Below are 15,035 nucleotides of genomic sequence, written 5' to 3' on the forward strand. Positions count from 1 at the left end.
GTTACGTCGCTAAGTCGTGTCTGACTCTTTCTGTGACCCCATGGGCAGGAGCACAAGAGGCTTCCCTGTCCTCCACTATCTCCCCGAATTTGCTCAAATTCATGAGTCAATGATGCTATCTAACCATCTCATCCTCCGTCACCCCTTCTCCTTTTGCCTTCAATCTTTTCCAGCATTAGAGTCTTTTCCAATGAGTCAGTTCTCTGCATCAGGTGGCCAAAGTAGCAGGATGTCATTCTCATAGAAAGTAGTATATGTGAATACTAAATATATCTATCGATCTGACCTTAGTTTTTTTTAAAAAAAAATAGAAATACAGGTCACATTATGAAATAGAAATAGAAATTCTTGGGCACATTATGGATTAAGTCAGATAACAAGTGACCCCAACTCAAAACCGGTAACCAAGGGAAGTGAGAATTAGCATCGGCTTTGCTCTGAACTTTCTGCACAATCAGTCCTGAAAATTTCAGTTGGACTGCCCCATCTGAAATGACGTGGACACGTTTCTTTCCAGGAAGTTAGGAGAATGAACGACGTATTGAACTGAAAGCATGAGGAGTTCTCAGGGTGGGGGAAGAAGGGGGCAAGGTTAGCATCTATTCAGATTGCTCTTTCTAATAATTGTTGACATTTTGTTTTATCAAACAGATAAAAGGCCAACATATCCAAATGGCAATAACTTGGGAGAGAAAAAAAAAATGCAGCATGTTCCACGTTCTGAAACACGTCCTTCAACATGTAAGGAGACCTACTTCACTGACACAGAGTGAAAACCTAAGGGAGAAGGAAACAGACAAAAGGATGTGAAGCTTCCTGCGCAGATCAAAAACACAGTGAGATGCCATTCACACTGACCTCCGTGGGGCTTCATTACCTGTTCAGCTTGTCGGCAATCGTGACACCTTTTGAATTAACTTTCCCTGGATGATACGCCCTCTACTGAATTCCTGGCCTTCTGATTTTCTGACTAGATCTTATCTGAGGCACTTTAGGACCTAGAACCCTGATACTGCGGCGTCTGCTCCAAGTCTCTATGAGCCTTACTATGGACTGGAGAGGTCCAACTTCAACTGCCAGCCTCTAGAGTGCTTCGTCTGAAGGTTTTTTTTGGTGGCCCGAGCCTTTTCTGCTCACGTGCATGTTCAAAGCAGGCCAGAAGTGCAGGGGAATTTACATGTGTATGTTGCATGCACACACACACACAGAGCATCCCTCAGTGGTGACTGATGGAACAAGCAGATCCCCAGCTTCTCATCCCTCAGCCAGTAGAACTATAAAGTGCATGTTACGGACCAGCTCCCAAAATTTCCCAGCCGAATGATGCACCAGCTGCCCAGAGTGGTAAGTAACTTGGCTGATGCTGTGCCCTTTGTTGGGGGCCTTTTCTTCTCTGTCAATGTCCCACTCTGCTACCTGGGTCTCCCCACTCCCAAATAAATTTTGCATGTGAATCACTGTCTCAGGATCTGTATCTGAAGAAACCTATAGAAAGGGCCATTTTTCTTCTAAGTTCCTTTATCTTCGTGAGAGTTAAAAAAGTAATATCTAGAAGACCACTGCATCCACTGGGCGACTGGGCAGGTGCTGTGCGGAGGCCCCTGCTCGCCAGCTGGAGCCTGGCTGACAGGCCTGGGTGGTGAACAGAGAGGCAGACCCCTTCGACCTCACCACCTCAAGAGATTGTTGCTGCAAGAGCATAATCTGGAAGCCGCTCCACCCACCAAAGAGCCCTCCCACCCGTTTTCTTTGAAAGCTTCTTTCTGGAACGCCTTGTCAAAGATTCGCAAAGGAGTCAAGACACCCTTGACCCTGGAAAAATTTATTAAACCAACACTTTGATTTTTTTGGCACACGAAGGGCGAGAGAGCAAAGGAACCTGACGGGCTTGTGTGCGCTTCCAGTGAATTCTAGGGACGTGAAATAATGACCTTGGCCCAGGCAGCAGAAGACAAATTTAATTTACGTGCTTCAGGCCGTATATGGAAAAATCATTTAGATGAAAAAAGAAAACCCCAAACTGCAAGTCACTCGTGGCAAACATCACACATCCCAGTGGTATGCGCTGGCCCCCGTGAGTGACTCTGCTGTTCCAGCGCTCCCCAGCCTTGCACATATTTGGGCCTTGTGTTTTCCATGAAGGTCTGGTCTGAAATACCATCGTGACTGTGCCCAGCCTTAGCTCTGAGGCAGACCCGCTACTCCTCTCCACCCCCTGACCCGGCCCCCACTGTGCCCTCATTTCCCAGGCGGCCTGTCTCTCTGCAGCTTCTGCTCCATAACCTAGGCCTCGAGACTTATTTGTAACATCTTAATATAGATGCAGGCCAGCAGAAATGTATACACGGAGCAGAGATAAAGTCTTACTGCAGCCAGGGACTTCTGCTGACAGTTGAAGGGGGCCAGAGCCCCCCGCATCTTATGGCCCAGGCCACCCGAAGAGTCTCTCGCTGGGATGGATAATTCACAGGCTCCATGAAGCGAGATGTTTATGAGCACATTCTATGCTCCTCTGGCACACTGATCCATGAAGCCCGAGCCACCCAGAGACTGCTAAGTAGAGCAAAGTCTTCCGGATAAGGAGTTGTTGGGCTTACCTTTAAATCTCATGGATTTTAAAGGCTGTCCAGTCAGAAACCATCAGGCCCCTCCAAACCCAACCCACCACCCATACAGAAATACACACACAAGCACCTACACACACACATATACACAGAGACAGATAGGAACAGAGACAGATAGAGAGAAATAGAGACACAGGGGGAAGATGCTGGGGTGCAGCCCCTCCGTGGCCCAAGAAAGGAGTAGGTGGGGAGCCCAGGAACAAGCCTGGAAGAAGCCAGCCTGCCTGGCATGTCCTTTGCACACACTTTGTCACTGACTGCTGCCCCCCAGATAAATCCTTGAAATTAATCATTTATCTTTTTATGGGCATCCCTGGTGGCTCAGTGGTAAAGAATTCGCCTGCCAATGCAGGAGGACATGGGTTTGAGCCCTGATCCGGGAAGACTCCTGGAGAAGGAAACAGCAACCCACTCCAGTATTCTTGCCTAGGAAATCCCACGGACAGAAGAGCCTGGTGGGCTACAGCCCGTGGGATTGCAGAGAGCCGGACATGACCGTGCAGGCACACACTTAGTTATCTGTTTAAAACCCTCCGCCCTTGCTCGCATCCTCTACTCTCAAGCCTCTGTGGAGAGGAAGCCCCTACCCACAAGGGTCCCCAAAAGTTCTCAGTTCCTGAGCTTTTCACAGCTCAGTCATGTTTATGGGATGCTCCTCAACTGAAAAAAAAAAAAAGATTAAAGGTTACATTTAATGAGGATTTAAGTCCCTTTAACTTAATTAGTCTTTATGTCCTAACAGCCTCGTAGCCATTTAGGAAAAAATACACAATAATTGAAAGAAAAACATTTTTATTTCATTCTTCACCCTAATTACTTGCTAAAAGGATACATCCACCTACAGGACACCAGGCTCCTCCCTGCCAGGAGTCCCGCTGGGCCTGACACTTGCAGCTTCTGTTTCACAATAAATCTGTGCTGGAGCTCTGCTGCCCTCACAGCAGACCCAGCTTCTCAAAGACCTGGTGACACTGACGGGCATGTCTTGTGGTTTAGCACTGATCCTGCTGGGGTAGCGGCCCCACCAGCGTCTGGCAGATCCCAGGTATTGTTGGGCCGCCCTCAAAGATGTTTAAAAACACCATGACTTCTGTGCGTTCCCTGAGGCACCCTGGGGTGCCCTGGGGAGCACAGTTTGGGAAACACAGTCTTCCTGTCAAGAAACTTTCTTGACAAAGTGTGAAAACTTGTTCATGGCTCTCTCCTGAGACAGAGACAGAGAGAGTGTGTGTGCATGTGTGTGTGTGTATGTGTGTGTGTGTGAGTGCGTGTGTGCAATTAAATCGATATTTCCAGAAACAACCTGGGTTCCAGCCTCACCTCAGCTCCTCACTATGTGACACTTTAGCCAACTGAGCCCCTTTCTGTTCCCAGGGTTTCCCTTTGCCAACCAGGAACCTCCATTTTTTCCTTTTTTTAGGTGACAATACAAAATATTTATTTTCAGCAAAAAAATAATATATATATATAATGGTAAATATTGTTGACAAGGAAATGTATCTCATGCAGATTAACAATACTTAGTATTTTAATATTAATACCACATAAACTAGCTCAGTTTTAAAAGTTCTAATCCCATGTACCCAATGAGGAATCTTCTTAATCCCCAAGACAAGTCTGGGAAAACTATGGGAGAGGTATTCTTATGATTTTTTTGACCCTCCAACAGTCATTCGATATCTAGCGCCTCCAAAAGAGAGCCCGAGGGAAGTCTGTTCCACAGGACTTTCTGGTAGACGCCTCTGGCCCTGAGTGAGAGCGCAGACGGGACCCCGCACCCCAGCTCTGACAACTCCCCGCTTCTTCCTGCCGTCGTCCCAGCCTCCCAGCCCAGGCCTTCAACGATGCATAATTTATTCCACATGTTTGTTTGTTGCGCCTGCCAGAGGCATCTGCCGTAAATGTTTCAATACTTCAACTTTAGATGAGTTTTCTTTTGAAATAATTGTCCCCAGGGTGGTGTGCTGAGCAGTAAGTTAACACCCGTCCATCCATAGGCCTCCTCTTGGTGACTATTCCCCATAAAACATTCATTAAATGTCAGCATTGCAGGCAGTGCCAGGCCGCGGTGGGCCAGGTACCCACAACCCACCTTGGATAAACATTTGGGTGACGACAAGTCCCAAGAGGTAAACTCCTGGGATGCGTTCAATGGGGTTTTAAAGGTTCTCCTAGGGACAGGTTTCTAGCAGACTTTCACTACCTACTGCACCATTTCCCCAGCTTGCCACATGCTCCCTGCTCCTTGACACAGGAATATTACATGTTTTTCCTTCCTCACGGAAGCCTTCAGGTCTGACCCCACCTGAGTCACTTTCATGGCACTGTCTCACATACACACAGACACACACTCACAGGTGCTCACACCACAGCCCACCCTCCCCGCTCACATGAATGTTCTCAACAGCCCGGGAATTGTCAGAGTCCCCGATGACTCATGTATTCTTGCCTTAATGTCAGTGGTCAGAATTCTCATGCTTTCTGCCAAATTTTTATTTCTAGTCCCAACAGCCTCTCAACTCCCCAATACAAGGACTTGGCTTAAGTGACCTATCAGTGGCTAGTAGGTCCCAAAGTGGTGCTGACTTTTGACTGGACCTCTGGCCTGTCCTGCTCCACTTGGCCCTCAGACCTACCCTCCAATGTCCACTTCCTCTGCTCGGTGTTGCCGGGTGCTGAGCCCTAAAACCGTATCTCCCGGAATAATCCATCACCTGACCTGTGGTTGTATTTGGCCAACAGGGGGCATTGGCGGTGGACTCAGAGGCAGGAGGGGGACACTGGCTGCCTCTACCTGCGTCTCCAGAAAGGGCTGCACTTCCTGCCAGGTGCCAGCACCCGCAGGGTTTGCTGAGACCACCTCCCTCTTGGTCCTTCCAGCCCTAAGAGTGGGAGCAGTCCCTTCCTGTTGTTAATCTCTGCTCTGCCTCACCAGCCCCTGCTTGCCTCAATTTCCCCTATTCTAAAAGACCCATAGAATCAGAGCTACAGTTTTTCCAATAGTCGTGTATGGATGTGAGAGTTAGACCGTAAAGAAGGTTGAGCACGGAAGAACTGATGCTTTTCAACTGTGGTGCTGGAGAAAACTCTTGGGAGTCCCTTGGACAGTAGGAAATTAAACCAGTCAATCCTAAGGACTGGTGCTGAAGCTGAAGCTCCAATACTTTGGACCCTTGATGCAGAGCCAACTCATTGGAAAAGACCCTGATGCTGGGAAAGACTGAGGGCAGGAGGAGAAGGGAGCGACCAAGCATGAGATGGTTATATGGCATTACTGACTCAATGGACATGCGTTTGAGCAGACTCAAGGAGATAGTGAGGACAGGGAAGCCTGGCATGCTGCAGTTCATGGGGTTACAAAAAGTTGGACATGACTTAGGGACTGAACAACAACAGCTACACCTTTATAATTAGTTCCTGGGATTATTTTCCCTCTTTGGAACTATGCAGCAAGCCTTCCGCTTTCTGATGGTATTCTCACTAGTAGGAAGTTTATTGCAGGAAAGGAGGCGGGACTGGGATGAGAAGGGTCAGGGGTGGGAGGCAGAGACCAGGACCGCCCCCCAATCCCAGCAGCCATAGTATCTCACCAGCTTTCTCAAGTTAGAGCTTTATCATCTCGTGTGAACAGAGAAAAATCTTGCCCTGGAGGGAAACTTGAGGAAAACTGCAAATCTGTCCAGAATAGACTATTTCAGAAAAAGTCCAATAATCCAAGAGAAAAAAAAAAATGGAGCAAGCTTATTCTTTTATGAGAAGTTCCAGCCTCATATTCTTCCTGGGAAACACAATATATCTCTGAGTTTATAGTCATGAATCCTCTCCAGTGTTGGTTGAACTTCTGCTGGAAACGGAGCTAATTCTACTCACTGTTGCTCTCAGTGGAAATATGGCATCAGTCCAGCAAGGCTGCCACAAAACCATAAAGGAAAAGCAGGGTCTCTGGTTGTCTTGTACCCATATTTCCAATGACACCTCATTCCTTCCTGCCTTTAGAATAAGCAAGAACCTCAAGCATGATTCTTCAGGAGGGTCTGAGGCTCTGTTGAGAGCAAACATTCTAAAAGCAGAACAGCACAAGAATCAAAAGCATTGTTCTTTTATTCTCATTACTCCAGGCGCTGGGTCGACAAAGATCCTGTACAATGAGGTATCAGCGCACACCAGTCAGAACGCCCATCATCAAAAAAAAATCTACAAACAAACAATAAATGCTGAGAGGGTGTGGAGAGAAGGGAACCCTCCTACACGGTTGGTGAAAATGTTAATTGATACAGCCACTATGTAGAACAGTATTATGGTGGTTCTTTTAAAAAACTAAAAATAGAACTACTATAAGTGAAGTCACTCAGTTGTGTCCGACTCTTTTGCGACCCAATGGACTATAGCCTACCAGGCTCCTCTGTCTGGCCATGGGATTTCCCAGGCAAGAGTACTGGAGTGGGTTGCCATTTCCTTCTCCAGGGGATCTTCCTGACCCAGAGGTAGATCCCGGGTCTCCTGCATTGTAGGCAGATGCTTTTACTGTTGAGCCACCAGGGAACTACTATATGATTCAGCAATTTCACTCCTGGGTATATACTCTGAGAAAAGCATAATTCAAAAAGACACATGCACCCCAATGTTCGTTTTAGCACTATTTGCAATAGCTAGGATGTGGAAGCAACTTAAATGTCCACCGACAGATGAATGGATAACTAAGATGTAGTATGTATACACAACAGAATATTACTCAACCATTAGAAGGGATGAAATTGGGTCATTTGTAGAGATATGGATGGACCTAGACATGGTCACAGAGTGAAGTAAGTCAAAAAAGAAAAATAAATATCATATATTAATGCACATATGTGAAATCAAGAAAAATGGTACAGATGAATCTATTTGTAGGGCAGGAGTAGAGAACAGATGGGGGAGGAAGAGACAGGGTCGGGAATGGGATGATTTAGGAGCCTGGGATTGGCATGTATACACTGCCATGTGTGAACAGCTGTAAAATAGACAGCTAGTGGGAAGCCACTGTATTGCACAGGGAAGTCAGCTGGGTGCTCTGCAGTGACCTAGGTGGGTGGGATGGAGGGTGTGTGGGATGCAGGATGGGAGCGAGGTCCAAGAGGGAGGGGATATATGTATACATATAGTTGATTCACTTCATTGTACAGCAGAAACTAACACAACATTGTAAAGCAACTACACTCCAGTTTTTTTTTAAAAAAAGCATTATTCTTAAGTTAAACCATCTGGCCATATACAAGCTTTGAGCAATTTCCTTCTTTCTAGATAAATAAGCCTCAGTTTCCTCACATATAAAATTGGAAATAATAATGGCTTTGAGACTTAAAATGAAATAAAACCCATAAAGACTCGCACAGAGCAAGCACTCCATAAATATTACTTCTAAGCTCATCTCTTTACCATCTTCACTACGCCCACACTCTTGAACATCATAACAGCAGATATTAAAATAGCCAAATTACCACCATCTAAAATGAGACAGTCTGTCCCCCACAGTTATGGGCTAATGACTGACATGATCTGCCATCAGCAGAAAAAAGCAGAGGCTACAATCCAATCTCCCCATGTGACAACTGAGGCAGAAGAGACTGCAGATGGGCTTGGCCACCTGGTGATACGTTGTGAATTCTCCTCAGGGAAGCCTACAGACAGAGTTAAAGAGCAATGGGTCACAGTTAACAGCACACCTAATGGTGAAAGGCTAAGTTTCAGAACAAGACAGAGAAGTCGACTCTCATCACTACTACTCAACACTGTACAAGATATTCTTGTCAGGGCAATTATGGAGAAAAGAGGGGAGGGACAGAGGATGGAGAGAGAGACAAAATGTACCCAGGTTGGGAAAGAAAGAAGTAAAACTCTCTTCAAGATGACATGATCTTATAAACTGAAAATCCTAAGGAATCCACTAAACACTAACAGAATTAATAAATGAGTTCCACAAAGTTGTGGGATATAAAATCAATATACAAAAATCAACTGCAGTCCTATATACTAGCAATGAACAATCCAAAATTGAAATTATGAAAACAGTTACATTTGCAACTGCATGGAAAACAATAATACTATTGTAAACAAGTTTAACTAAAGATGTGTAAGAACTGTACCCTGAAAATATAAAACGTTTTTGAAAGCTCTAAATAAATGAAAAGATATACCATGTTCATAGATTAGAAGATTTAGCATCATTAAGATGGTACTACTGCCTGAATTAATCTACAAACTCAACTCAATCCCTATCAAAAATTCAATCTTTCTTTTTCAGCAGAAATTGACAAGCTGGTAATAACACTAACATGGAAATTCAAGACACCCATAATTGTCCAAAATTCTGAAAAAGAAGCATAGAGTCACATTCCCAATTTCAAAACTTATTACACAGGTGTAATAATTAATCGAGATAATGTGGTAATGGCCTAAGGACAGACAAATAGGTTAATGAAATAGAACTGAGTGTCCAGAAAGAAATGAACTCTTACATTTACGATCAATTGATTTTTGATGAGGGTATAAAGATAGTTCAATGGAGAAAATAGTCTTTTCAACAAATAGTGCCAGAAAAACTGAATATTCATGCAAAAAAAATGAGTGTGAACTCCTTACTTACATCATATACAAAAATTAATTCAAAGTGCATCATAAACCTAAATTTAAGAGCTAACACTGTAAAGTTCTTAGAAGAGTTGACAGTATATCTCTATAACACTGGATTAGGCAATGGTTTCTCAGATACGACACCAAAGCACAAGCGACAAAGACAAAACCAGAAAATTTGAAGCAAACTGCATCACTAATTAAATTTTTAAAAATCCACAGAAAGGGAGAAAATATTTGTAAATCATAGTATTTGCAAAGGAACTGGTGTTCAGATTATGTCAATAACTCTTAACACAATAATAAAAAGAAATTAACCCAAATTTAAAAATGAACAATGAATTTGAATAGAAATTTTTCCAAAGAATACATAAAAATTGCACATAAGCACATGAAAAGATGTTCAACATCATTAGTCATTAGGGAAATGCTAATTCAAACCACAACGAAATACCACTTCACACAAGTAGGATGGATAAAATAAAAAAGATGATAACAAGTGTTGGTGAGGATGTGGAGAAATTAAGAGTCTTTCTGTATTTGCTGGTTGGCATGTGAAATGGTGCAACCACTTTGAAAAATATCACAGCAGTTCTTCAAAATGTTAAACCAGAGTTACCTTATGATCCAATAATGTACCAAAAAATGTGAAAACATATATCCATACAAAACCTGGTACACAAATGTCCATAGCAGCATTGTTCATAATAGCCAAAAAGTGAAAAGCCATCTATAGGTCCATCAACTGATGGCTGTATAAATAAAATTGGGTATATCCAAAATATGGAATACTATTTAGCAATAAAAAATGAAAGAAGTACTAATACAGCTACAAGACGGGTGGATAACGAAAATATTCTGCTAAATAAAAGAACAGAAATAGCTCATTTTCCATGATTTCATTTACACGCAAATCCAGAATGGGCAAATCTGTTGAAACAAGAAGTAAAAAACTTGCTTCCCAGGGTATAGGGTTTCTTTTTAAAAAGATAAAAATACTTTAAACTTAGATTGTGGGAATGACTGCACAAAACTATGAACATTCTGAAAACCGCTGGACTGTTTAATTTAAATGGGTGAAGGTTATGGTCTGAGAATTAAATTGCTATAAAGATGTTTTTAAAAAGGAACTTGACATCTTTAAGAAAAAAAAAAAAACTTTCTAAGAAACAATAGGCCTTGGGGATAAGGTGGAGCTGAGTTTGACTACTAGCTCCTCCACAACTAGCTATGTGGTCTTCCATAATTTCCTCTACCATCTGAGCTTGGACAAATGGAAGGTTTTTTTTCTTTTTAAAAAAGTTTTTATTTTATGTTAGATTATAGCCGATTAACAATGTTGTAATATTTTCAGGTGGACAGTAAAAGGACTCAGCCATATATATCCTTATATCCATTCTCCCCCAGACTCCCCTCCCATTGAGGCTGGCGCATAACATTGAGCAGAATTCCCTGTGTTTATACAGTAAGTCTTTGGTTATCCGTTTTAAATACAGCAGTGTGTACATGTCCATCCCAAGCTCCCTAACTATGCCTTCCCTTCCTATCCGCCCCCAACCTCCAGCAATCATAAGTTCATTCTCAAAGTCTGTGAATCTGTTTCTGTTTTGTAAATAAATTCAGATAAATGGTAGTTTTAAGCATTCAAGAGGAAGGAATATAAGGAGAGACGGAACACGCAGCCTCAGGGTTACAAAGTAGGCAGAGCCAAGGTGAGCCTCTGGGATGAAAGAAGCACATCCAAAACCATCATCTAGACTTTGACTCTTGGTCCCTGTCCATTTCCCAGAAGCACGTGCCTTTCCTAAGCATCCCGCCCATGATGGTGCCCCGAGAGTCCCATTTTGCCGTGGGTATTGACCTCCACTCTTCCCGGAGGCTAGAGAAACATCACTCCCATCAGGCAGCAACACGTGCTTCTCTCTTCATCTCCTGCCTCCGGCTAGACTTACAGCATGAACAGAAGCACACTTCCGATAGTAACAGAACGGAGGGAATGCAAGTAAGATGCTGACAATCAAATTCCCAGCCATTTTTAGCTTACACTGCTCATTTGGGAAGGTCATTTCCCTTCCAGTACCTATAAGGCATTAGGGGCTTTGAGCTCTGCATTATCAACAGTGTAATGAAAATAAATGTTGAATGCTGAAACATAAACGTATGTATCATTCATAATGCATTCAGATGTCTTTCAATAATTCATGGTTCCTGAAAGTTATTTCACCCATCATGTATATATATCCAAGTAGTGCTTAAGTCAGAACCACAGTCTCAACGTACGCAGATTCAGCTCCTCGGCATTCCCGTCTATGGAATTAAAATTAAATGAGTCAGTGGTCAATAAAAGTTACGTGTGATTTCCATAGAATTACCCAATGTGTATTACCCTGGGGTGGAGAAAGGGGGCTGCATGAGATTGCCAGAGTCGACAGGATACAATATGCTCGCTTTCTGATGAAGCTGGTGGCGACGATTACTCTTCCCTAAGAATGAACCATTTTTCTCCCCAAATAATTGGTGGTCTTTGACTCACTGTTTTCTAGGGAAAAATAATTCAGACAGGCCACCCCCTTTCTCTTCTAAGTCCTGTTTCTTTTATAAAAAAAAAAAAAGGAAGAAAGCAAGCTAGCATTCTGGGCTCAAAAACACCACATTCTTCTGTATTGGTGCTTGAATAAATTTGCATGTTAACATGAATGGTTCCAACTTAAAGAATGTAAAATTAAATAAAATTTGAATTCGAATCCAAAATGGAGAAAAGACACATGTAAAAACAACAGATTGTCGATCTCGTTGATTTTTTTCAGGAACCAGATTAGGAAAGACATAAACACACATACACACACACACACACACACTCACACACACACACACACTTGGTTTCAAAAAGGGTGGCATGCAGAGGAGACCGGCACTGCCAAAGAGGAGTCTCCCCCGAACCCCCACCTCACAGGGACTGAGAGTATTTACGGATCACAGTGCAGTTTCTGAAGCTCTGTTGTGATGTCTGAATGCCACCCAAAAACTCAGAAAACGACTCACGAGCCAAGTTCACCATCGCCTCTCTACTTTGGAGGCCCATCCAGAGAAAATGAAATGTGAGGAACGGCGTATGAGCAGCTCAGGCAAACACAGGCTCAAGTGCGCCTCTGCCAGCCCTAAGAGCCATTTCTCAATTCATCCTTGAATTGTAGTTAGATGCCCAGACTGTCAGAGACAGGCCTGGGTTGGAATCCCTGATCCACACCCCCCATTCACTGGCTGGGTGACCTCCGGCCAATGACTTAATTTGTGCACATAACTTTTTTCATTAGCTTTCATTTACAGAAAAATTGTGCCAGCTTCATAAATTTATTGCAAGAATAAAATGCGCTGAGAACAGCGTCTGGCCCGTATCAGGAACTCGGGGAGGGCTAGCTGTCACTGAGATGGTTGGTCTGGCAGTGGTTGCTATTGTTATGCACCGTGTAGGTGATGAAGTCCAGAAGAACCAGGCCTGAAATGGCTTCTTGCTTTTCCGACCGGGTCTCCCATTTCGTCCAGACACTACCACCCAGGAAAGAGATAAATCGAGTTGTGGCAGAAGCCTGCTCCCCACGAGCTCTGCCCTCTGGACAATGAGGGATATTATCAAGCTTTCTTCCCATCCTGTCCCACCACTGTCAGCCCTTCTTGTCCACAAAGGCATTCCCAGTGCAATGACAACAGGATCTTAAGAAATAAACAGGATGGTGAGCACCAAGCGCCGGCATCTTACCTCATCCTCAGCCTCAGTCCCACTGGTTCCCAGTTTCCGGACCACAGACTTGTTGCTCTCCTTCAGCATTTTCTCGCGAACTTTCGTTTCATACTCAGGCCGGGAATGCTCCTAAAACCCAGAGTCAAAGAGTGGTTAGTACACAGGTAGGGCAGCCTTGGCCTGCAGGGCAGAACCAGACACCACATGGACAGTGAGTCAGGACACGGGACCGGACGCTATGGGACGAAAGCTGCCACACCACTAACAACCACCACACCACTCACAACCACCACACCACACACGACTGCCACACTACACACAACTGCCACAGTATACCCCACTGCCACACCACATGACCACCATACCACACACAACCACCACACCACACATGACTGCCACACCACACACGACCACTCCACCACACACGACCACAACACCTCACCACACACGACCACCACACTACACGCGACCACCACACTACACACAACTGCCACAGTATACCCCACTGCCACACCACAGGACCGCCATACTACACACACAACCACCACACCACACATGACTGCCACACCACACACAACCATTCCACCACACGCGACCACCACATCACACACAACCACCACACTACACACAACTGCCACAGTATACACCACTGCCACACCACATGACCGCCATACTACACACAACCACCACAACACATATGACAGCCACACTACACACGACTACCACACCACATGACTGCCATACCTCACACAACCGCCACACCACACACGACCGCCGCACCACACACGACCGCCACACCGCAGGCATCCACCCCACCACAACAACTGCCATACCACACCCATCCACGAGGCGTCTAGACCAGGAAAACCAGGAACACAACGTGGCAGGAAAGGAGGACACACGACAGTTGTTATCACACTGAAAACCAAACCTGAGCACGTTCCTGGGGGCAGTGCCAGTGTTGAGAAAAGAGAGAGGAAGCGTTAACAAGCAGCTGATACAGACAGGAGCCCTGAGCTGCACACAGCAGTGAGCAAAGGCTGCCTCCAGCCACCCCACCATCTATCCTCAGCCTCCACTGTAGTTTCAATAAGCCCAGTCCCAGCTGGAGAAACAGATGTGCCCCACAGCTGGATGTTAGGGCAAGGACCGAGTGTCTTCCTCAAGTCATTCTTCTGCAAGCTAAAAATGGCGGCCAATAAACATCAAAGCTAAAGGCGGCCACAGGGAATCTTAAAACTTGCTTGCCTGGACCTGTTTCCTGTTCAGTCTAGGTGAGTAACTCACTGGCAAGTGCACCGGTGCTCAGGAGACATCCCCGGGGCCACTCAGCAACACAAACCTGAACAGTGAGTCACCAGGCATGAGAAAGAGAGCCTGGCTCGTTGGAAAGACCACAGTCCCAGCAACTCAGAGGCTGGGACAGGAAGATGCACGGCTGACTTCAAAGAGAACTTAACGGTGTAAGTTAAGTGTCTTCCCTGCAGCTTTCAAGGACCAATATCCAGGATGTGAGGACTTCACATTCCTGCAACATTTACCGAGAACTCCCAGGCAGGGATCCCAGAGCTGGGTCTCAGCAGACTCAGAGAACACACATTCCCTTATCACTGCTCATGCCTCAGAGATTCCGAAAGCCAACAAGCTAGGCTCCTTATCTATCTCTGACTTTCCTGGGAAATGCCATGATGCTGGAGAGGAGAAACTACACGCGTGACTCATAAGAATAACTGATATAAGAGAGAAGGAGCTATTCCAGAATTCTGAAGGCTTCCCATCATCAACCAGTCTCCAGGATGCAGTCCACCCTGAGAGGTGGGACCTTCTCTGCCTGCTGAACCACAGGCGGCGGTGCCTCTCTCAAAACCTTCGAGTTTTATAGCTTGTACGACATGTAGTTCTTGATCACGTTTTTTTTTAAAATTATTTCCTAGTTGTTCTGCGTGTGAGAGTCTTTACATCCTAATATAAGAATCTGCTATCTGGTCTGCACTATTTTGTGCTTCTCACAGTAATTAGCACCATAGGGAGCACACAGAAATCCCTAAATGCTTGTGCAGTTC

The 15,035-nt window shown here is 44.8% G+C and overlaps 1 protein-coding gene across 1 annotated transcript in view; it reads right to left on the minus strand.

Annotated features, from left to right (window-relative positions):
* ANO2 (anoctamin 2) overlaps positions 1 to 15,035 on the minus strand; it is a 247,533-nt gene that overhangs the window by 141,935 nt on the left and 90,563 nt on the right. The window contains exon 10 of the mRNA XM_027543394.1: positions 12,973 to 13,101. Within this exon, the coding sequence (XP_027399195.1) occupies positions 12,973 to 13,101 (129 nt within the window). The remainder of the gene's footprint in view (positions 1 to 12,972; positions 13,102 to 15,035) is intronic.

Source organism: Bos indicus x Bos taurus, chromosome 5 (genome assembly GCF_003369695.1).
Source record: "Bos indicus x Bos taurus breed Angus x Brahman F1 hybrid chromosome 5, Bos_hybrid_MaternalHap_v2.0, whole genome shotgun sequence".
Taxonomy (NCBI): domain Eukaryota; kingdom Metazoa; phylum Chordata; class Mammalia; order Artiodactyla; family Bovidae; genus Bos; species Bos indicus x Bos taurus.